The sequence below is a fragment of the Phyllostomus hastatus genome, unplaced genomic scaffold (assembly GCF_019186645.2).
Source record: "Phyllostomus hastatus isolate PE091 unplaced genomic scaffold, TTU_PhHast_1.1 phas_contig_41, whole genome shotgun sequence".
Classification (NCBI taxonomy): Eukaryota; Metazoa; Chordata; class Mammalia; order Chiroptera; family Phyllostomidae; genus Phyllostomus; species Phyllostomus hastatus.
Window position 1 is genome coordinate 2,681,479 of NW_025333876.1, and position 25,099 is coordinate 2,706,577.

The following is a 25,099-nucleotide window of genomic DNA, read 5'->3' on the forward strand; positions in this document are numbered from 1 at the left end:
GTACTTTCTACCTCCCCATCCAGAGGATAAACAAGCCATTTGAACTCTGGCAAGACTGCATATTCTTTACTTTTACTGCCCTAGTTTAATAAATATTTGTTGAATAAATAATAAATATGGGAAAATGTTTAAAAAACATAATACAATGTTATTTTTTTTCTAATTTAGTTAAGGAATATTAAACTACAAACTTACCAGTTTGTAGTTCATGAAATGAACTTTTCCCCCTTTTGGTAGTGTGGCACACTTGCTTATATCTGTTCTTCTGTGACCTCTTCTATTTGCCACAGTTCCTTAAATACTACCAACAAATATTCCTCCCACCCCTTAGTAACTGCCATACTGATTTTAAGAAAATCTTTTACAAAGGAAAAAGACTGTTAAAAGTACTTATACCTTCATAGCAATTCTTTAAAACTTTTTTTTAAATATAGCAGAGCAAAACACCAGAGATCTTAGGGTAAAAAGTATCTTTTAAAAATGAATTTCAAGCCCTGGCCAGGTAGCTCAGTTGGTTAGTGTCCTCTAAGGTTGTGGGCTTGATCTCTAGTCAGGGCACATACAAAAATTAACCAATAAATTCATAAATAATCAGAACAACAAATAGATGTTTCTCTCTCACTCTACCTCTCTAAAATCAATAGAAAAAAAAAAGGATTTCAAATCAAGGCTAGGCTGAGAAAAGCATCCTGATACATTTATAAAATAAATCATCCGGTGCTGCCTAGGCAGTGGTCCCAGGTGGCATCTTATTTTTCACCTTTTATTGAAGCCTTTCGGTAACTTAAATCAAGAGAACACAGGTGCTGCACTAAGCAGGGGATTTGTCTAAATAAACACTTAAAAAAAAAAAACGCCCAGAATTTAATCAGCCCTGTAGTTGTCATCACCTTCACGGGGAACGGGAAAAAGGGTGATGAAAATATAGGAAGTGCGGCAAACAGGATGAAACTTCTCCACATAAGAGCAGAGTCTTGGGCTTCGTCCCCAGGTGCAGCGCCCCAAAATGACAGTTTGCATTCCGTTACTTTAGTCCTTTTCATCAAAGTATGACACCTAGCTTCACAAGTAACAGGTTGTACAGAAAGAAGGTATTCGTCTAGTAAGCACCTCACCACCGGACCAGCGTCTGGGAACGCCACTGCAGACCGATGGCAGAACCATCGGTAGCTCGCAGATGCCCCGCGGGCCGGACGCCAGGCGAGGTTTCCCCTCGCGCTCTCGCTACCCACAAGCCCTCGCGCCTCGGCGCGCATGCGCAGCGCTGACGGCCGTCTCAGGAAGAGGAAAATGGAATAAACAACTCCGAGCAAGCGAAGCGCAAGACCGCGAGTGGAGGCAGAATTTAAAAATAAACTGGACCTTCCGCCATCTCCACCTCCTTGCGGCTGCCGCTTTCCGTCCCCTAGCCCGTGCCCTCGAAGTCCCTGTCGGCGCCCGCGCGCCCACCCCGTCGTCCCGTGCGGCCCCTTTAAGAAAAGAGAACGAGAGAGTGAGTGAGAGAATCCCAACTCTCCCCCTCCCCTCCGCGCCTTCCTACCCCGTCCACCCTCCCCTCTCCCCTCCCCCCTCTCCCCAGGCGGCTCGGGCTCCCTCAGCGGGACAGACCCACCCGCCCAGGTTTTTCTCCGGCACGGGCAGCGTCCTCCTTCCCTCTCCAGTCTATGGTGGCGGCGGCGGCTTCTCCTCCGGTAGCAGCGGAAGACGGAGCTGCGGCGTTGCCATGAACAGTGGCGGCGGCCTCCCGCCCCCCTCAGCCGCCGCCTCCTCTTCCTCCTCCTCTTCTCTGGCGGCGGCAGTGGCGGTGGTGGCCCCGCCGGGGGTCGGAGGTGTCCCCGGAGGTGCGGCGGCGGGAGTAAAGCTGAAGTATTGCCGCTACTACGCTAAGGATAAGACTTGCTTCTACGGGGAGGAGTGTCAGTTCCTGCATGAGGACCCCGCGGCCGGAGCGGCCCCGGGCTTCGGCCTCCATAGCAACAGCGTCCCCCTAGCTCTAGCTGGCGCGCCGGTGGCCGGCTTTCCGCCCGGAGCGGTCCCGTGTGGGGGAACCGGGCCACCCCCGGGGCCCAAGAAGCCGGACCTGGGGGCCCCGGGGACAGGAGCCGCACCTGGTGGAGGAGGCAGCAGCGGGGTACTCGATGGACCGCGGCTGGCAAGTGAGTACGGTCCGGGCTGGGAGGGCGGCCTCTGGGTGGCAGGGAAGGGAAGGCCTAGGGCCGGAGGGGGCCGGATGAGGCCCTGCAGCCGAGCCTAGCCTGCGGGTTCTCCCCCTCGCCTCCCTAGGCGGTGTGAGAGGCCTAGGCCAATCCTGATTCCTCCTTCCTTCTTGCGTTCTCCCCACGGCCTCGGTCGAGCCGGGGAGTGAGGGGAGACTGGGTTCCCGGGAACGTGGGTGGGTGGACTAGGGTGGTGTGAGTGGGGGCGGGGAGGAAGGGGGATGGGTTGTGGCGTGCGGTGTGCGAGAAAGGGGGTGTCGTTTCCGGGGGGTGTGGAAAGGGGCTGGGTTTGCAGGCACATGTGTTGTGCGTGCCCGTGTGGAGTGGTGTCTGCCGAGTGTTGAGGTTCCCTAGTGGATGTGTGTGGGTAGGGGGGCGGGAGGTGAGGGGCGGGCTTAAGGCTTCCGGGAGTAGGTTGAAAGAACGGAAAAGTTTGTCTAAGGCTTATGGGAGAAAAGTTTCCAGGCAGGAAATGCTTTCGAAGGATTAGGAGAGAACGAACAGCAGCTTTTATAGTGTGCTTACGTTTAGTCAGGAGTTTAGGAGTTTCACAAGATTTGCATTTTTGACGTAGTTTTCTTCAGAGCTGGAGTAAGTTTGCTGGGTGTCAGTAGGGGGATCGTGTCTTCTACAACTTTGGATCCAGCAAACTGTCAGCTTGGAGCCTTCAAAGCGTGGCAGGTGCAGGGCACATTTGTGTGCGTGCAACTTAGCGCTTGAGTTCAGAAATTTTGAGCTGTTTGTATTTTGTACAATCATTTGTTATTTTCTATTAGCTTAGAGCTTTTTAATTGTTTATTAGTAGAGTTTACAGTAGTGTTTAAAGTGTAATCTGTTTAACAGACTGTTGCTCTTTAGGAAAAAGAAGAGCAGGTGTCAAGGTTTTCCTTTTTTGTTTCCGAATAAATTGAGCATTTCTAAGCCAACTGGAAAAGTCCTATATTTGGGGGAATTCTAAAGTGTTTTTGTATCTTAAAATAACTTGATAGGTTGACTTGCATGTCCAAACATTTTTGTCTTCTTTAAAAAAAACTGCAAGTGGATTTGATGTTGTAGCATTTATTTGCTCTACAGGGATTGTTAAGTGTATTTTCAGATATTTTTGTGTGTGTGTTTTAAAGATTGTGCTTCTTTTGCTGGGATGGACTTGGTTTTATGCAGATATAGTTGGTGAGACTGATATGGTAAGAAGATTAATTTGTAACTTAAAATGTTTTGTAAGAAATAACTGCTTTTTGGTGGAACTTAATTCACTTTAGAGAAGCAGCTTTGCATTTTCAAGGTAGATTTTTGCTGGATGTGTGAGTTATGGCTCATTAACTGAAGAGTAATGTTTAATTAGTAAGCAATGAAACTGAACTGTAGTTTTGTTACCTACAGAAAGAGGCACTTTCAAAAATGCTGGTCTGTGATTTTTCTAGGATTTTCTAATATAAAGAAGTAGTAGGTTTGAGACATGAAAGATAGCTAGGTGAAGAGGGGAGGTAGAGGAAAAATACCAGCTATGGCTCAAAGGTGGGGATCTTTTAATATCTCCAAAGAAAAAGGACATAATTGCCTTGACTGTAGGGTCTTGAGAGGACAGGCAATTAGTGCTAAGAAGGCATTTTAAAGGTAATTAGTCATATAACAGTTATTTGATTGAATAGCTGAGTTATGGATTTGGATTGGGTAGGCTTGCTTTAACTGGACTAGGTGAAGTCTGAGGCTCCTCTCTTCTGCTGTGCATTGTTTTGGTAACTCGCATCAGTACCTAGGTTGTGACTCCTCGGGGATGAGATAAACTTGCATCATACCAGTGAATGGCAAGTAAAGTTGCTGAGGAACCAGGGAAGAGGATTGTGATGGTGATTTAATGGCTGCTTTGAATTTTTCAATTAATTGATTATTTTTCAGTCTCCTTTCTACCTTTAGTGTATTTTCATTTGAGACAGGCTTGATTTGTTAAATAAATGTATGAGGTAATAGGAGGAAGGTGCAAGATGGCAGCTTAGGAGGATGTTGAGCTCAACCCTCTCCCATGACACACTGAATATACATTTGTATATAGAACAGATTTTCCTGAGACACAACTGAGGGCCAGTTGAACAGTTTCTATAGCTTCTGCACACCAAATGAATGAGAGATAGATAGATAGATAGATAGATAGATAGATAGATGATTGATAGATACTGAGATTGCATGGAGAAGATGGGGGAACTGAGAGAGCACTCTGGGATCTGAGGGAACTTTCCAGAATTGGAGAACCTAGTGAGTGCCATTGTTTACATTCTCCACCTGGATAGTACAAACAGGAGTTGTATCCTGGTGCACTGGCTGACCTGCAGGACTGTAGTAGTGCCTTCCTGGCCACTCCTGGAGCCAGCTCCCCCAGGAAAAACAGGGTGCAGTAGAGTGTACGTGTGGCCCTCCCACTTGGAGCTTGATCCATTGGATCAAATGGGATACTGCAGTGTGTGTACCATCCTGCCTCGCTCAAATCAGCAGGATGCTGATGTGTCTGAACACCAGTCTGCCCTGGCCAGACCTCATTTTGGCCATGGTTAGGCAGAATAGGGAGCTACCACATGTGCACACACACCAGAATGCCCTGTCCTGACCCACTTCTTCTGGCCAGGTGTCACTTTTGCCTGCCCTTACTCCAACCAGCCAGCTAAAGCCACCTGGCACACAGAGGCCACTTCTGTACAAAACATTTTTTCAAGATTGGGAGAAGTAGTTATTTCATCTAATTCATAACAAATGCAGAAAAAATACAGAAAATCAAACAAAATGAGAAGATAGAGGACTATACTCCAAATGAAAGAACAGAAAAAAACCCCTAGTGAAATGCAGGTTAGTAATCTGTGTGATGAAGAATTCAAATAAACAGTTACAAGTATGCTCACCAAACTCTAGTGTAGAATAGAAAAACTTAGAACTTTAACAAGGAAGGAAACAGACCTGTAGTTTCCAGGAAGCACAGTTCCAAACAAGATGAAACCAAAGAGGCCCACATGAAGATGTATTGTAATTAAAATGGCAAAAGTTAAGGAATTAGAGATAATCTTGAAGGCACAAGAGAAAAACAAGAAATCACATACAAAGGAACTCCCTCCTCCCCTAAGCCCCCCGTAAAGCTAATAGCTGATTTTTTAGCAGAAACTGTTTAGGTCAGAAAGGAGTGGCAGGAAATACTTAAAGTGCTGAAAGAAGGGAACCTGCAACCCACAGTACTCTACCCAGCAATGTATTTATTCAGAATTGAAGGAAAGGTAAAGAGTTTGCCAGGCAAAACTAAAAGAATCTGTTATCACTAAACTGGCTTTATAAGAAGTTAGAGTGTCGTCTTTAAGCAGAAAAGGCCATAACCAGAAAAAAAATCATGAAAGAAAAAAAAAATCTCACAGGTCTTTAACACTGAATCAGCTACTTCAAAAGCTAGTGTGAAGATTAAATGAACTATAGCAACAATAAATAAGAGATAAACAAACTAAAAGATCTAAAATATGATGTCACAGTGTGGAGGGGGAAGTAACAGTGTAGTGCTTTTAGAATGTGTTTGAATTTAAATACCTGTCACCTTAAAATGGACTGCTATAGCTGTAGATGAAAATATATGAACTTCATGGTAACTGAAAACCTACAAAAAATACACCAAAAATAAAGAGAAAGTAACCCAAACAAGACACTAAAGAAAAAGCAGTCAATCTAAATGGAAAGAAAGGAACAGAGAACTACAAACAACAAAAAGGAATGAACAAAAGGGCAATAAGTACATACCTGTCAATAATTACTTTAAATGTAAATGTACTAAATGCTCCAATCAAAAGATATAGGGTGAATCAATGGAGAAAAAAGATTAGATCCCATCTATTTGCTGCCTATAAGAGACTAATTTCAGATGGAAACATACACACAGAAAGTGAAGGGATGGAAAAAATATTCCATGTAGATTGAAATGAAAAGAAAGCTAGGGTAGCAAAACTTATAATAGACCCTCTCTGATTTCAAACTATATTACAGAGCTATTACAATCTAAGAAGCATGGTACTGGCACAAAAACAGACATAGATCATTGGAACAGAATAGAGAGACCAGAAGTAAACCTTGCTTATATGGTCAATTAGTCTATGATAAAAGAAACAAAATTATAAAGTAGAGAAATGACAGTCTCTTCAACTAGTGGTGTTAAGAAAACTAGCAGAGGTACTGAACATGCAAAAATGGAAGTAGACCACTCTCTTACACCATATACAAAAAGAAACTTGAAATGGATTAAATAGTTAAATGTAAGACCTGAAACTATAAGGCTCCTGAAAGGAAAGAGGTGGTAAACTCCTTGACATCAGTTTTTACAGTATCTTTCTGGATAAGTCTCCTCAAGTAAAGGAAACAAAAGCAAGACTAAACAGATGGGACTATATCAAACTAAAAAGCTGCTACACAGTGAAATAAACCATCAACAAAACAAAAAGATAGCCTGCTGAATGGGAGAATATATTTGAAAATGATATATCTAGTAAGGGTTATTAGCCAGAATCTATGAAAAACTCGTACAAATCAACATCAGAAAATACAAACAATCCAATTAAAAAGTGGGCAGAGTACATGAATAGGCATTTTTTTAAAGAAGACATGCAGATGGTGAATAGGTATGAAAAGATGCTCAATATCATTAATCAGGGAACTGCAAATGAAAGCCACATTGAGTTACCACTTCCTATCTGCTAGAATGGCTATTATCAAAAGACCGAAAAACTGTGTGTTTGCAAGGATGTGTCCTACTGGTGAGTATGTAAAATGGTGCAGCCATTAGGGAACATAGTATGGAGGTTTTTCAGAAAATTAAAAATAGAATTGCCATACAACCCAGAAATTCCACTTATGGTTATATATCTGAAGAAAATGCAAACACTAATTCATAAAGATCTATGTACCTCTGTGTTCATTGCAGCATTGTTTACCATAGCCAAGATATAGAAGCAGCCTAGGTATCTATTGTTAGGTGAATGGACAAAGAATAAGTGATAAATATAAACAATAGCATATTACTCAGCAATAAAAAAAGGAGATCTTGCCATCTGTGACAACATGGATGGACCTCTAGGGTATTCTAAGTGAAATAAGTTAATCAGAGAAAGACAAATACTGTATGATTTCACTTATATGTGGAATTTAGAAAAACAAAACAAATGAACAAACAAGACAAAAACAGGCTCATAGAAACAAAACAAGCTGATGGTTGCCAGAGAGGAGGAGGAGACGGGGGATGGATGAAAAAGGTGAAGGGGAGTAAGATGAACAAATACACAGAAAAGGAAAAAAATTCTTTCCAAAAAAAGGTATTAGGCAATTAAAATAGTCTAAGAGATATTGTTATTAGAATAGTTGCTGACCTGATCAAGTAGCATGAGAGGATTTTATTTTGCTTTTATTTTTTCTTTGCTCTTCTTTAAATATAAGGTTGTACAGTATTTGTATAGCTGAGAGATCATAAACTGATCTGTTCTGATTAGCTGGATCTCCCTGCAGAAATAGTTTGGGAATCTTCTGTGTTTGTATTTGTGTTTTTTAAGTTTTTATTGAAGTACATATAGCTTGGGGAATGCATACAAATCATAAGTTCTTATAAGAACATGTAACTAGCATTCAGATTTAAAAAACAGGGCATAATTAGTGCCCTCATAAATCCTGCTCTTGTCCCATCCCAGTCTCTACCTTTTCCCAAAGGTAACTGCTGATTTCTAACACAGTAGATTCAGTTTTTAATTTCTTTGTACTTTTAAAAAACTTCATAGTAATGGAATCATATAGTTGTACTATTTTTGTGGGCTTTTTTCTTTTCAGCATATTTGTGAGATTGATATTATATAGGAATAGCCTCTGTAGTCTCATTCCTGTATAGTGTTATTACATGAATGTACCATATTTTATTTCCTCATTTTGTTGCTGGTGGACAATGGAATGTTTCCAATTTTTGTCTCTTAAGAACACTTGTTTCAAACTTTTCTTGCATGTGTTTTTGGGTGAACAAATTTATGCATTTCTGTTGGATCACCTAAGAGTGGAATTGCTTGATATATACAGGGTGTACTAGCTGCATGTGTTCAGCTGTAATAGATGCTGTCAAACAGTTTTCTGAAGTGATTATACCGTGCTTGCATTACCCCCAGCAGTTGTATGACAGTTCCAGTTGCTCCACATTCTCCCCAACACTTGGTATTGACCATGTTATAATTTTAACTATTTTGGTGGCTAAAATTTATTGTATAATTTCATGTTTTTAATTTACATGTGTGTGGATTGTAGTTTACTTAATTGACAGCATTTCAGAAATCAGAGATAATAGAATTTTGGCTACCCTTGAAAGGCAACTCTTAACTTGTATTTGAGTAAGGCCCGTTGGTGGGGCAAGACTCTCCATTTTGCCTTACTTCTTTACCAGATGACTTTTACATGCCTGGCTCCTCTAGGACTTTCTGATCCTAGCTTTAGTACTTCACATTTGCAGAATGGTTTTGTGTTTCAGATCCTGTTAAAACTGTAGAGTAAATGCAAGAGAAAATTTTATCCTTATTTTTTAAGCATTGGAAAACTGAAGCACAAAGGCCTTTTCTTAGCACATTTAGTTATAATAATGTTTCAGTCTTGTGAAGGAACCGTACTTTCATTTGTTGCTCACTTTTTGTATATACGGAGTATATTTTCTTACTCTGTTGACCTGGCAGTGTTCAGGCATTCAAGATTGTTGTTTGGGGAATACCAGAGTTTCTTATTTATTTTTTTGGCTTGGTTGGAGTGTTGATTCCTGGTCAGGGCACGTACCTAGGTTGCAGGTTCAGTTCCCTGTTGGGGTGCATATGGGAGGCAACCAATCAATGTTCTTCTGCATCGATGTTTTCGCTTTCTCTCTCTATCTCAAGTCAATAAAAATTAAAAAAAATTTTTTTAGAAAAGGCTTTATTTTAAGTTTTTGACATTTAATATTTCTTTTGGGCTTGGGATCTTGTAAGGCTTAAATGTGGATTTATTTGGGTTTACTTAAATTACTGATTCTTATTTTAATGATGTAATTATATTTCCAGCTAGCTAAAATTTTAATCTTTAAGGTGTTCAGTTTTTAGCAGTTGAAGTATTTATTTTACCATTACTTGTATTTTATGTACATTACTTTATTTGAAACTCAGTAGATTTATCAAAGGAAATCTAGCTTTCATTTCTACTGATTTAGCTAGCAGTCAAAGCTTTGGTGTAAGACCTATCTCAGATGGAGTCCTGACTCTCTTACAGGCTTTATCATCTTGGGCAAAATTTTATCCCGTTTTTCTTGTCTTAAAAATGGAGGTTTAATAGCACTCTTGATAGGGTTGCTTGTGACACTCTCAGTGCATTGCCTGGCACATAGTGAGGTATCATCAGTCTTAGTTGCTGTTGTTATTGAATGTTATTACTATTAAGTCTGTAATTAACCTATACTTTTCACTCCCTCCCATCTTTGAAAGTATACAGTTTACCCTCCTCATCTACGGATTCCACATCCACAGACACAACCAAATGGGAATGGAAAATACTTGAAAGAAAAATGTTATGTTGTTGCCGACATGCACTATGGAGTTAGGCCTATGATGGTTGTGTCTGTCGTGAACATGTACAGACTATTTTTCTTTTTCTTGCTATTATTGCTCAAACAATATAGTATAACAACTACTTATGTAGCATTTACATTATATTAAGTATTATACATCATCTAAAGGTGATTCAAAGTATATAGGAGGATGTATGCATAGGTTTTATATATATTTTGTGTAAGGGACTTGGACATCCTCAGATTTTTGTATCCACAGGAGTCCAGGAACCAGTCCTTTGTGATACTGAAGGACAACTATATTTTCAAGACCAGTAAAATAGCTGCAGATTATTGAACTGTGCTTGTCTGTCCAACCAGAGGAATAGAGCAGTGGATGACCTGAAGTTCATATACTAGCTTTGGAATGTATAGTGTGTATGTCAAAACTGTGTTTATTTAAGCCAGGATTATACTTTTCTTTCCATAAACTTATATCAGCTGATGGACAAGTGAGTGCTGGAATTTTTCATTAGGATAGCTGATAATAGGTTTTTAATATTTTTATTGGACAATACACAAAGACTTCATAATGTCATTTCACTCATTTAATTTTGTGCTTGCAAGGTGGCAAGCTTTGATCTGGGTGATACAAATACAACACTGAATGAAACAAAATTCTGCCTTAATGCACTTTACATTCTAGTAGGGAATACAAACATATGTATAAGTTAATATTAGGTCTCGATAAGTTTTATGAGGAAAACTCAGGTTTATGAGGAATACTCAAAAAGGGATGTGCTAATATGTAAGTCTAGGTAAGATTCATTTAACAGGTAAAACACTTCTTTACATGAAAGTTCATTTGAAATGACCCTGTAAGAAAAATGATTGTCCAAATAAAATTAGTATCTTTCTATTTTTGACCTTTTGTAGATTTTAAAAAATATATTAACTTTCTGTTTTGAGACAATTTAGAGTTTCATGATGTTGTAAGACATAATAAAGAGAGATCTTGTCTTGTCACCCAGTTTCTCCCAGTGGTAACATCTTCTAGAGCTGTAATACAGTATTACAACCAGCATTGATTAATATGATGTGCTTTTTCAGATTTCCCTAGTTTATTTGCACTTGTGTGTGTGCATGTGTGTAAATTTGGTTCTATGGAGTTTTAACACATGTATGTTTGTGTACCTGCCAGCACAGTCAAGGATAGTTCTGCCAGTCTCAGATTGCCCTTTTATAACTTGCCTTCCCTCCCAATCACTGGCAATTAGTAATTTGCTCCCCATTTCTATAATTTTGTCACTTTAACAGTGTTTTATAATTGGAATTATATAGCCTGTAACCTTTTGGGATTAGCTTTTTATCGACATAATTGACATACAGTATCCTATTTTAGATGTACATCACAATGATTTAACATATACATTATAATAGTCCTCTTCCATAAAAAGCTCCTTTTTGGAGGTCTCTTTTGGTATTTCTCTTGCTTTTTCTTTAAAAACAAAAAAAAGCCCTGTTCCTGTTTTTCTAAGCTAGTTTTAAATTACTTTTAACATTAAAAATTCTTGCTTTAGGAAAAATAGGAACAATTCATGTTTTGCTTTAGAATTAGAAATATTAAAAATTTAAATAGCACAAAAGGGTACACAATGAGAAATAGTCATCCTCCTTCCTTATTCCCTATCCCTCTCCAAAAGGCAGTCACTCTTTCCCATTTGTTAATATCTCTTCAGAAATGTTCTTTGTCTATATGCAGTTTTTATATGTTAATATTTCCCTATTTCTAGCACATATTTACTCCCCAAGTGTGCACACATGGGGAGGCCTAATGAGTTTTGAAGTTCCTTACCAAATTACATATCTTGTAGTTTGTTCCACGTCCACAGATAGAAATCTGCCCTACTCTCTTTATTTTTAGTCCTCACCTGAGGATGCTTTTTAAAAAAATTGCTTTGAGAGGGGAGGAAAGGAAAAGAGAAAGAGAGAAAAACATTGCTCTGAGAGAAACATTGATCGCCTCTCGAATGTGCCCCGACCAGGGATTGAACCTGCAACCTAGGTGTGCCCTGACCAGGAAATCAAAACTTTCCGTGTATGGGATGATGTTCCAACCAACTAGCCACCTGGTCAGGGCTGTCCTACTCTTTTTAATGGCTATATAACATTCCACTGTATATTTCTATTCTTTTTAATGGATATTTAGATTGTTTATATTCTTTTTTTTTTAAATGGGCACAATATCCTGCTTCTTTTTTTTTTTTTAAGATTTTATTTATTTATTTTTAGAGGGGGAAGGGAGGGAGGGAGGGAGAGAGAGAGAGAGAGAGAGAGAGACAGAGAGAGAAGCATCAATGTGCGGTTGCTGGGGGTTATGGCCTGCAACCCAGGAATGTACCCTGGCTAGATTGTTTATATTCTTTTATAAATGATGGCACTAAACTGTTATAAGTGTATTATGTATATTTATACATAAATTTACATAAAATATACATGTTAAGGAGCATACAGAGTCTTCAGTAACCTGGTTCAAATTTGGTGCATTAAAAAATTATGTAGCTAAATACCGTGTAATCTTACTTGCATGTAGAATCTAAAAAAAAGCACAAACTGGTACATACAACAGATTGGTGGTTGCCAGAGTCTGGGTGGGGAATGGTGAAGGGTGGGTGAAATGGATGCAGGTGGTCAAAAGGCACAAACTCCCAGTTAGAAGTTAAATAAGTCCTGGATATTATAATGTACCAAAATGTGGCTATAGTTAGCAATACTACATTGTATTTTTGAAAGTATCTTCTAAGAGTAGTTCTTAAAAGTTCTCATTATAAGAAGAAAAATTGTAACTGTGTGGTGATGGATGTTAAACTCATTGTAGCAATCATTTTGCAATATATACATATAACATGTTGTACATCTAAAACTAATACAATGTTTTATGCCATTATATTTCAACAAAAAACTATGTATTTTATATACCATTAGCTGAAAATAAGATATTTGAAATAGTGATACTTTTCAGATCTGCCCCAGCAGGACTTTTTCCCCAGTGGCTCACATACTTGGAGATAGTTAGGGAAATTATCAAGGCAGCTTTGAAAATAAAAATTTTAGCAAGGTCCTCTAGTATATATTACAAGAAGATTTAATGTATACAAATTAAAATGTGTTAAAGATTTATATTAGCTCAAACTTTCAACTTAGTGTAATTTGGGCTAAAAGTAGAGATTCATTCATTCATTTAATTAACATTTATTGAGCAGTTACTCAGTGTCAGATACTGCCTTTTAGATTCTTGGGTTGCATTAGCCCCAATAATTTTAAAATATGAAAAAAGATGACTAGTGCTATTAAAAAAATCTAACCCATCTCTACTCCTCAGTTCTCAATGAGTCATGGGTTAAAGTGATCTGAAGCTAATTTGCACAAGGAATACGCTGGTTTTTAGAAACAAATTTTCTCCCTCCATTATGAAATTTCAAGTTACTTTGCTGAGAAAACAAGAATAGTAGAAGACTTTTCAAAACATTTCTTGCTTTATTGACAACTTTTGATCATATAGAAAAAGCAATTGTCTTGGCACTTACCCCAAATTAAAACTGCCTTTTATTGGAAGTCATTATTCAGTAAGCAATTGCATGAACAGCTCTAAGTATTAAATAGCTTCACTGGAGAGCCCATTTATTTAGTTGTTTATAGTCAGCTTCATAGCCAGCTTACTTTGGAAGGCCTATAGTGTTGTAGCACTCCTAGAATCAGGTGTTCACCAGACTCTGCTGCAGTGCTGTCCTTTCAGATTTAGTAGACTAATAATAATGTATATTTAAAAATGTTTTCAGGTCAAAGCAGTTTATATAGTCCAGTGTAGAACAATAGACTTTCAGCTGTTAAACCTCTTGATCTGTGTGAAATAGCTGTTCCAGGATTTTCCCCCTAGGTCTTGCCATAGGCATTGCTGTGGCTATTATGGTGCCAAAGGTTAGACAGGTTCTATGAGGGCCAGTTTGCCAGATATTTCTTGCAGATTTTAAAACAATGTCAGTTTGCTTGTGTGGAGGTCTGATATTTTATGCAGATGACTTACTCTTTAGTAAGTGGCATAGTATATGTATACTCTGGGCACTGACTAGAGAAAGCTTAATTACTGAATATTTATTGAACAGCTCTGTGCCAGATATACAGGTATTGGGGGCAAAGAAACGATGCATCGTCTAGTAAAGGATTTTGAAATGTGTAAGTTTTGCATGGTGTGATATGCTATAAATATGAAATGTGTAACAAACTCTATTCAGGGATATTTTGGAAGGTTTCTTGAAGAGGTCACATTTGAACTATTTTTTGAAAGAATGCTGAAGCATGCCCAGTAGTAAAGAAAAACATCCTAGGCACATGAAAACAAGGACACAGATTTTGAGAGGAGGTGTTAAATTACGATTTTGTTGTGTAGTCATTTGATGTAATACAGAATAGGCAGTATATTATGGAGAGTGGTATGGGATGATAGACTGTGTGCCCACATTGTGAATGCCCTTCTAGGCTGTGCTAACTGAAGTGATAAGGTTTCTGTCTTAAAAAGAACTGTTGCTGCTAAGGATCGAGATAGGGGAACCATTTGGAGTAGTTTTTTTTAAAAGTTGAAGGGAGAGAAATACAAGCACCTGATTTGGTCAAGTGGAAATGAAACATAGGGGACACATTTGAGAGAGATTGGGCAAAGCAGTTACTTGAGGACGGAACGGAAGAGGGAAAGGAGCTAAGGACAAATGAAATTTTAACTTAAAAGCACTTGTCACATAATTTTGTTGGAGGCATTTAATAATAGGCAGTTGTAATTGTTGTGAGTCTGGAGTTTAGGAATGACTGAGAGGAATATAGTATATTTGATTTTGGAGCCTTTGAAGTAAGACTTTTCTGGTTTCAAATCTCTGGCACTGCCACCAAAATGGGCAGTAATGATGTATATGTTAAAGGATTGTTGAGATTGGGTATATAAAATTTATCTGTCTATCAATCAATCAATCAATCAATCATCTATCTAGCCCAGGAATGAATGCTTCAAAGGAAAGGGGTAAGAGTTCAAGAGGGAAAAGTGTGGTCTAGTTGGTCACTGAAAAGCTAAGTATTTGAATCACATTGTTAGCTCCTTATGTAATTATCTCAATTAGGTTGTGGTTTAAATACTATGTTTTCTACTTAAGAATAAATATGAAAAGTGTTTTAAGAAATCTTATCTAGAATGAAGATGCATGATGTTCAGTGCTCCAGCTATGGAGAAATTCTTGTAATAATAAAGTTTAGTACTAAGAAGTGCTTTGTTCTAAAAATTTACTTGTTATTTTTCTACATATTTTTTAACTTACATTTTTTTCTTTTTAATATTTTAACTGAGATACTTTTCTTTAGCCTGTTGTTGGTTTAATTCATTTAACCTTTTATTTGTCTTTCTTTTGTTTTTGGCTTAACAGAAATCTATTGTTTTACAATTCTAGAACCTGAAAGTTCAAGGTCATGGTTTTAGATGGGTTGTTTTCTTTTCTCTAATCCTCTCCGGGGGATACATTTATTGATTTTAGAGAGAGATGAAAGGGAGTGGGGGGAGAGAAACATCTATTGGTCGCCTCCTTTATGCGTCCTGACTGGGGACTGAACTTGATCCTGCAATCCAGGTGTGCCCCCTTGACCAGGAATTGAACCTACAACCTTTTGGTGCATAGGATGACCCTCTAACCAACTGGGCCACACTGGCCAGGGCTGGGTCACTTTCTTTTAGGGGCTGTGGGAAATACACTGTTTTATGCCTCTCACCTAGCTTCTGGTGGTTTGCCAGCAGTCTTTGGGTTCCTTGGCTTGTAGAATCATCACCTGACCTCTGCTTTCATCTTCACAGGACATTTTTCCCAGGCGTGTCTGTGTCTAAATTCTTCCTTATTAGGTCATGAGTCATTGGATTAGGGTTCATCCTAATGACCTCCTCTTAACTAACCACACCTGCAAGACTTTATACCCAAATAATGTCAGTTCTGAGATTTTGGGGGTTAGGACATCAACATATAAATATTGAAAGGACACGGTTCAATTTTCAACAGTTGTTGAGTAGGTAAAACAATTAAATAATGCACTTGAAATGCTACTACATCTGACTTAACAATTGGTGCTCTGTGCTCCTAAGTAAGGCAGTCATTAGTGTTGGTTAATGGTGCTTTGGAGTTAGGTGGGGAACTTAAAGTGTAGAATTGGTCTCTTTGTGGCTCTGCACAGAACCTTTATCACAGGACTGGCAGTACAGTATTTGTAGTCACTAATTACTGTTTCCTCTTGGTTCCCTTGGCCTTTTGAGTTTGTGAGCTTTTAAGGGAAGTTCAGTTCTCAAACAGAACAATATGTCCTACTGAGCCACCTGCTTTGGATTTGAGTTTTTTCTTCTAGACGACTCCTGTGGGTTTTGTTGGGGATGTGTAAAATATTCCAAGCTACCTTTTCATATCTTAAACTCTATAAAAAGCTACATGAAAAATTTTCCGTAGTGCATTCCACACAATACCATATTAGTGTTTCATCAGGAAGAACAAGCGGCATTTTACAAATAATTTTATAAGTGGATACGAATGTTAACCACAAAAAGTAAGCATAGGCACCAAATATCCAAGCATGCCAGTATACTGAATGATTGTCACAACAACTCTGAAAGTAGACCATTTGTAAAATACAAATGATAACATCTACTCCAGAGGAGGAATGTGATACTTAGAATAAATATACTTTTTGAAGGTCAGTAGTTGGCAACTGGCTGAAGCAGAATTCACGGGTGGTTGTATTTGCTTGGTCTGTGCTCATCTTACAGATCAATGGAAAAAAGGATGGGAGTTCTGCTGAATGGGTGAAGGGGTCTGTTTCTTGCGCCTGCATCCAGGGCATCGTCACCTAGCATCTTTGAATCTCTATTTCCTCATCAGAAAAATGGAGGCAATAATACCATTTGTATGGGGTGTTTCATAAAATTTGGACATGAAAACCTATTGTATATTTTATTCTTACTCTGAAAAGGGGCTTAACTCTTAAGATACTATTTGTATCATTCATTTGACTACCAAAAATATTCTTTTAGCCTATCTTTTATTGCTATCTTGTACTATTTAAATCTTTAAATTCTTACATGTTTCTGTACTATCTACCCATCTAAATTATCAGTAAACTAAGATTTAGGACTAGTTCTTATACTTTTTGATATTCCCTAATCTAGTATTAGCACATTTGTATAAACACTTATTTACAATTAAAGATTTTAACAGCTTAGAATAATTGGGGAATACATTCTGCAGATGAGAGAAGAGGACATTAACATTTATAATTACCTTTGAGACAAGATACTGGGCACTTTGAGTAGTTACCTCACTTGAGTCCCTACTACACCCTGTGATTGAGATGGTATTACTTTCTTTTTCAGATGAAGAAATGAAACTTAGAGGGTTGTTTGCTCAAGGTCATACAGCTAGTAAGTGGCAAAAGTGTGATTAGAACTCAATGTCTAATTCCAAGTATTTTTTCCTTTTTCATTATATCTGGATCTTGAACATAGGGCCGGGGGATGTGTGTGTGTAGGAGTTGATGTTACTCTGTAACTAGTGGTACTGCACTTTACAAACATAGACCTTGAAAATATACAATGAGTATATCATTTGGACTGGAGGAGAGAATTCAATAATGTTATGATTATTGTAAAGATCTTTTTATAGTAGCTGTATACTTTTATTTTACACTCTAATCCTTTATCTTTTGGAAGGAGCTGTGTAAGGTATTCATTTTTTTCTTCACTGATTTTAAAAATAGCTTTATTGAAATACAAATTATATACTACAACATGCATCCATTTTATACAATTCAGTTTAGTAAATTTGTGTTGTGCCACCATTAAGATTTTTAAAAGAATTTTAAAGATATTGTTTCATTGTTTTTTTTTTTTTTGTAACTTTCATTGAAGTTTGCAAGGTAGATGGCTTGATTCTTACTTTACAAGTGATGGTATAATGTTCATTTTATAAGCATTTTGCCCAAAGACTTTGTGGTTGGTAAGTGGCAAAACTAATACTGAAGTCCAGCACTTTAAGGAAATATTAGAATGATAGATTGAGAACAGATTGTTGAGAGCTTTTTTAAAAAAGGCACTTTATTTTCTGTCACCCTTATTTCCATTCTGTTTAAGAGTTTGTGGAAAAACAGCTTAAGACCACTCAGTAGTAGTTCCTACCCATTCAGTGGCCTGAGCAGTGGGGGCTGCAGACCAGCCAGTCTTCAGTGGCAGGCTCAGTGCCTCAGACTTCAGTAGGAAACTGCTGAATAGGAACAGAAGGCACTTGCAGGCCTTCAGACCTGTGACCTCAGGTTGAGCAGCACTGAACTCAGAGTCTGGTGTAGTCCCTTCACCCCGAAATTCTTATTTAGTCACAGCTTTTTCATCAGTGACCTGCTCTTTTCAATCTCTTAAGGATCTCTGTAAAAGTAGAAATCAGGCATGATCTCCCAGGGGTGTTTGTGGAAGATGGTGCCACACATGTGCAGAACTTCCCAGGCCAGCATCCAGCACCTCAGACCCAGTGAGTGAGCCCCCTTGCCATTGCCAGAGAAGGCAATGTCCACACAGTGTGGAGGAGAGTCTGTGACACAGAACAGTGGTAGGCAGGTTAACACGAGACACCTCTGTGAGAGGCTGGTGGTCAGTCCTGGGATCAGTAACCACCAGCAGTTGCAGCTCTGGGAAGGCTGCCTAGATTTGGTTAGTGACGATTCCAGGAGGGAGGTGGCAGACGACAGCAGTGGCTGCAGTGGCAGCAGCAAACATCAGCACAGCTCACTGACCAGCATTCCTGGATGATATGACACTGACATTAGTGTTTTTCCTTTTGAATTTTTTTTATTGAATTTATTGTGGTGTCATTGGAGTTTTCAATGGCAACAATGGAACAAGCTGCCAGCAGAAGCTTCTCCCAGGTTCTCTTCAGATTTATGATGTAGATGCCATCACTTTTCCTTTTATAGATACACTATTCCATTTGGAAGTCAACATTGGTGCTACCTAAGTGAGTTCCTGCTGCAAGGAATTTGAGGACATCCTCCTCCTTATTTGCCAGGACACCAAGTGTTCCAGACATTGTGAAAGTTTTCCTTTAGGTTATGTGGGAACAGAGAAAAATGCTATATGGATCTCTCTGGGTAGTGCGGAAAGAATCTGAGGGCTTTTTAATATCAGACTGAGAAGTTTGCATTTCATCTTTTAGGGTAGCATTGCCAGCATCTTGTCTGTGATGTCTCTGTTGGCAGAGGAAAACCACTGGGCACTTTTTGTAAAGTGTGTTCTATGGAACTCCAGTCCCTCAGGCTATTCTGTGTGGAAAGAGTTTTTTAGCCAAGTGAATTTGGCAAGTATTCTACTTTTTTTTTTTGATTGTCACAGTTCACATGGTATATGCAGGTCCAGAAAAGATGTTCAGTAAAAAAATGGTGTGCTTTTCTTCCCAGCATTAATCAAAATTATTGGACTGTCCTTTGAGTAACATTGATCTATTGTGATGTTTTGGGAAGTGAAACTCATTTTATCCAGAGGGGGAGGGGGCAGGACTAACAGTGAAGTAGAATATTTATTTAGTTAAGCTATGGGATGGGCTTCTTTCAAAAAGTAGATTATTACCATACACATTTTATATGTTGGAAGTTGTAGGGTAACTGCTGACAGATGCAGAAGTTCTAATTCTTTAGGTACTGTAAGACCCTTTGGTTTAAAGTTGGAGTGTCTCATGATCATTTAAAAACTGAAGGCTTGAAATTTCATCTTTTTATTTCTAATTACCTCTCTTAAAAATTGAAAGACAGTTTAGTGAATAGAGAAATTGCTTTTCTATCCCAGGTTCTGTCACTTACTAGCTTTGTGACTTTGTGTAAGCTGTCTAATCTCTCTGAATCATAGTTGAACTGTGAAACAAAAGGAATATCAACCTTGCCACAGTTGTCTTTCAGACTGAGACTCATATCTATGCAGTGATTGTTTAATTACTGTTCCATAGAGATATAATAGTTACAATAAGTATTGTAACACACCTTTCATAGAAATAGTAAGCCTTTAATTTAAAGTGGATTGCAAATTATTATTCCACAGAGATGGTGTAAAGTTTACTTAAAAGTGGATTGTAAGGATAAGGGGTAGAAGGAATGAAAAGTTCTGGATTCTCTAGTCTTGGTAATTAAGGTCTCTAACATATCTTATATGCATCTACATAACATGCCTTTTCTCATTGAATATCCTATGATATAGGTAGGGTAGGACATGTATCTGTTCTTAGTAACTTAAGAAAATTAATAACTTTGTGATCTATATAGAATGGAGTAATATACTATATGTTAGTGATTTTCCTAACTATTCTTGATGCGCCAGTTCCCATTCCTGTCCTTCCAAACTGTAATTTTCCAAGACAGGAAAGTGTAAGTATATGTATGGAATGCTATCTTTTTCTTCCAGCTTTAGTGAGATATTGTAAACATGTAACATATGTAAGTTTAAGGTGTGTGATTTGGCATATATGTTATTTGCAATAAATAATATTTATTGCAAAATGATTACCACAATAAAGATAGTTAACACCTCCACCCCATCATAAATTACCGTTTTTTTTCTTTTGGTGGTAACTTTTAGGATCTACTCTTTTATACAGTATTATTATAGTCACTGTACTGTACATTAGATCTCCAGAACTTATTCATCTTATAGCTGGAAGTTTGTATCCTTGACCAACTTCTCCCCATTACTGCCACTCCCCAGCTCCTGGCAACCATTGTTTGCCTCTCAATTTCTTTGAGTTGGGCTTTTTTTAGATTGCACATAAAAGTGAGATCATACAGTGTTTAACTTTTTTCTGTCTGACTTATTTTACTTGTGTAATGCCCCTAGGTCCATCCATGTTGTCACAAATTACAGGATTTTCCTTTTTTATGGCTAAAAAATGTTCCATTGTCTGTGTATGTGTCACATTTTCTTGATCCATTCATCTGTCAGTAGATACTTAAGTTGTTTCCATGTCTTGATTATTCTGAGTTATGTTTCAGTGAACATGTGAGTGTAGATATATTTCTTTTGAGATAGTGATTTCATTTTCTTTGGGTATATATCCAGAATTAAGATTGCTAGATCATGTGGTAGTTCTGTTTTTAATTTTTTGAGAGAGCTCCATATTGTTTTCCATTATAGCTGTACCATTCATAGTCTCACCAGCAGTGCACATCTCCACCAAAACTTGTTGTCTGTTGTCTTTTTCATAATAGCCATTGTAACAGGTGTGAGGTGATATCTCATGTGGTTTTGATTTCATTTCCCTGATGATTAGTGAAGTTGAGCACTTTTTCAAGTCCCTGTTGGCCATTTGAATATCTTCTTTACAAAAATGTTTAAGTCCTTTGTCCTTTTCTTTTTATAAAATTCAGATTGTGTTTAAAAAAGTTTTTGATATTGAGTTGCAGGTGTTCCTTATATATTTTGGTTATTAACCCCTTATGTGAGATACATGATTTGAAAATGCTTTCTACCTTTCCATAGATTGCCTTTTTGTTGTATTGTTTCTTTTGATGTGCTTTTTAGTTTGATATAATATCACTTGTTTATTTTTGCTTTTGTTCTTGTGCATTTTTTGTGTTATATTCAGAAAAGTGTTGCCAACACCAGCGTCAAGGAGCTCTCTATGTTTTCTTCTAGTTGTTTTAGAGTTTTGGGTATTTGTGTGGAAAAATTAATCCTTAATTATTGGCTATATTTAATCCCTCCCATTACCCCCCCCCCTTTTTTTTTTTGGTTAAACCTATTCAAAGATGATCCTCTATTAGGGAACATGTTTCCTCTTTCAAAATTGTGCATCCTAAAGGAATATGAATCAATTTTAATGTAGTGAAAATCACTACCAGAAAATTGATAATATATTTGGAAAAACTGTTCCTTAATGATTCAGTATTTTTTTTTAAGATTTTATTTATTTATTTTTAGAGAGGGAAGGGAGGGAGAAAGAAAGAGAGAAACATCAATGTGCGGTTGCTGGGGGTCATGGCCTGCAACCCAGGCATGTACCCTGACTGGGAATCAAACCTGCGACACTTTGGTTTGCAGCCCGCGCTCAATCCACTGAGGTACGCCAGCCAGGGCTGATATAGTATTTTTAAAGGATAGGATGTTTATAAGACCGTTTTATTGTCCTCTAATAGAATTTAATATTCATTTACTTCACACATTTTTTAGGCTTAGGCATGTATTTTTAGTTCAGTGGATCTTAAAGTCAAGTAAGATAAGACATTGACCATAGATAGTTGAATTCTGGCATGTTCAGTAATAATTTTCTTCATATTTTATATCAGCTAATACAATAAAAGAGAAAATTGGATATGAATTTAAAAAAAGCATTTGAAATAAACATGCTTTATTAAAAAATAATTTGACTCTGTTATTGTACTCTATTTTTGAAAACCATTTTATTTTATTAGGAAAAGATAAGGAGTAGATGCCATAAGGGTTTTGCTTGAAAGGAGAAAAGACTAAACCTCTTCCATTCAGTCAACCAGATAACACAAGATTAACATTTTGGTATATTTTATTGTCTTATATTCTGTGTGTGTATATATAAGTACACATAATTTAAAAATGTGTTCCCTTTTCACTTCCCATTGGGAATAGTTATCACACCATTACTTAATATTTATTATCCTCACACCAATATTTATTATTTATTAAATATCCTCATTCTTTACAGCCTTTTATCAAGGGAAGTTTCTAACTGATAAAGGAGTAGAGGACAGTATAATAATCCCTATCACTCAGCTTCAACAGTGATCAGTGTTTGTCGAGTCTTATTTTATTTGTCCCTCTTTCCAGTTTTTGTTTTGATTTGCTAGAGAATTAAACAGATTTCAGACATTAATTACCATGATTTTTATTTATTCCATAGTACTCAGAATTTAATCATTCTTCTAATGGGCATTTCACATTGTTTCTAATTTTTTGTGATTAAAATAACACTTTTAATACTTGTACATAAATGAACATAATGACAACCATCTTTACATACAAATCTACAGGTGTTTCTGATTATTTTCTAAAGTCGAATTTGAAATTGCAGTCACAAATGTAAAAGATATGAACCATTAAAGATTATTTTTTGTAATTATAAAAATAATATACTTTAATTGTGGACATTTTGAGAAATACATTTAAAAAACAGGAAAGAAAAATGACATCAGATTGTTTCCAAGGAATCCCTGTGTCTTAGTCTTTTTGTGTTGCTCTGACAAAATACCATAAGCTGGGTGGTTTATAAACAACTGAAATTTATTTTTGCAGTTCTGGCAGCTGGAAAGTCCAAGATCATGGCAGATTTTGTATGGTGATTGGTGAGGATCCACTTCCTGGTTCATAGATGGGCACTTTCTTGCTGCGTCTTCACATGGGGAAAGGGTCTAGGAATCTTTCTAGGGTCTCTTTTATAAGAACACTAATTTCACGCATGAGGGCTCTACTCATAACCTAGGTACCTCCTAAAGGCTCCACATCCTAATACCATAATCTTTGGGGGTTAGGATTTCAATGTATACATTTTGGGGGTATACAGAAATTCAGATTATAGAACCCTACATCCATCTATCAGCATTTCTTTAGTTTACTTCTTAGTCAGGAGTGGGAGTGGTTTCATTGGTTCTTAGAGGCCCTGCCCAGAAGAGGGCAACCCTACTTGCAGTTTAGTTGATTTATAAAGTGTAAGGCTTTGTAGTTAACTAGCAACTTAAAACCAGCAGCATTCCAAGTACTTACCAGGAAGTAGCATCTAAAGCATATTGTCTGTGACTTTGTTGGTATATGGTAGATTATTCTACTAGTTGAAATCATTCTGCAAAATCTGCAGACAGGATGTCATTCTGAACTGTATCCCATTTCTACCTCTGCAGAATTGTTTTTACTGAATTATATAATATATAAGTTAATATGAGTCTGCTGGTCTTTTTCATTTGATGTTTTTGAGAAACAGTCCTAAGAAACTTGCCTCTTTTTACCATATGAAGATGCCCAGGAGAAATTGTAATGCTTTATATACTCTGTGGGCCACTTGCAAAGTTAAAGAAAGAAGACTGGAGCCCTGGCCACATGGCTCATTTGGTTGGAGCTCTGCCCATACACCAAAAGGTTATGGGCTCGAATCCCAGTCAGGGCACATACCTGGGTTGGGGTTTGATCCCCAGTTGAGGCACGTAAGGGAGGCAACCGATTGATATTTCTCTCTCACATCAATGGGTTCTCTCTCTCTCTGTCTCTCTCTCTCTCTCTCTCTCTCTCTCTCTCTCTCTCCTCCCCCTCTCTGTCTCTCTCTAAAAGCAGTAAAAACATATCTTCTAATGAGGATTAATTAAAAAAAAAGAAAACTGGAAATGTAAGTGTGGTTTATTTCTTCATGTTGTGCTTGGTGGCTTTTAGGTGACTAATACAAAATAAATGACTATCTCTGTGGGAAAAACCAGTCAACTTGAGCACTGTTTAACAGATTTTTAGAGCTGAGCCAATTTTACTTGGTCCTGCTTTTTGTTATGAATAGGTAAATAAAAATAAGTGTGACAGAGATTGATACTTTAAAAGTTATGTAGGAACACAGAGGCTACATCAATGTTAGTGCTTTAAAATAATTAAATATTTGAATTTTCCTTTTCTTTCAGTTCCTGGAATAGATGGAGGTGCTTTAACTGATACCAGTCTCACAGATTCCTATTTCAGCACTAGCTTTATTGGAGTCAATGGATTTGGAAGCCCTGTAGAAACAAAATATCCCTTGATGCAGGTATCATTAGTATGAGTTTATATGGCACAAAACAGTGAAGTTTATTCTGGGGGTGGGGAGCATTTAAAGTCTTCATTTATTTCTAAATGTGTTTGTCAGGAGGTGAGATGTTAGATAACGAGGTAGGTGGGATATAGTTAAGCCATCTTATCTCCTTATAGGGTTAGAGCCAGGGTGAACTTTCAAGGGTGGGAGTGGGGTTGGGATGACCATGAAGTATGTAGAAGACAGAAAAAGACTAGTTTCACTCCTCTGTGTGTTTGTGGTTATGGAATGAAGGCCTTTCTAGAGATTTTGGAGTATGTTGAGAATACATAGGACATGTTTAGAGAACAGATAATAGCCTAATTTTGTAGAATGTATAAGGTACATGAAGGATAATATGCATTGGGAGAAGATATCAGAGAACATTATTGGCTTTATACATAGCCATTTTAAGTCTTATTGGATAGATAACTGGAATTTAAATTTTGTGAACAAGGAAACTTAGT

At 37.7% G+C, this 25,099-nt stretch overlaps 1 protein-coding gene across 6 annotated transcripts in view; it reads left to right on the forward strand.

Annotated features, from left to right (window-relative positions):
• The first annotated feature begins 623 nt into the window (after nucleotides 1–623).
• The window catches only part of PAN3 (poly(A) specific ribonuclease subunit PAN3), a 137,859-nt gene continuing 113,383 nt past the window's right edge, over nucleotides 624–25,099 (forward strand). For 3 of the 6 annotated variants that reach the window (XR_006786398.1, XM_045844737.1, XM_045844738.1), the window contains exons 1-2: nucleotides 624–2,156; nucleotides 24,487–24,608. Coding sequence is in view for 5 of the 6 variants with exons in the window: in XM_045844737.1 (XP_045700693.1) it covers nucleotides 1,178–2,156; nucleotides 24,487–24,608 (1,101 nt within the window). In the remaining variant the exon portion in view is untranslated. The remainder of the gene's footprint in view (nucleotides 2,157–24,486; nucleotides 24,609–25,099) is intronic. The other 3 variants (XM_045844740.1, XM_045844736.1, XM_045844739.1) reach the window with 3 other exon arrangements.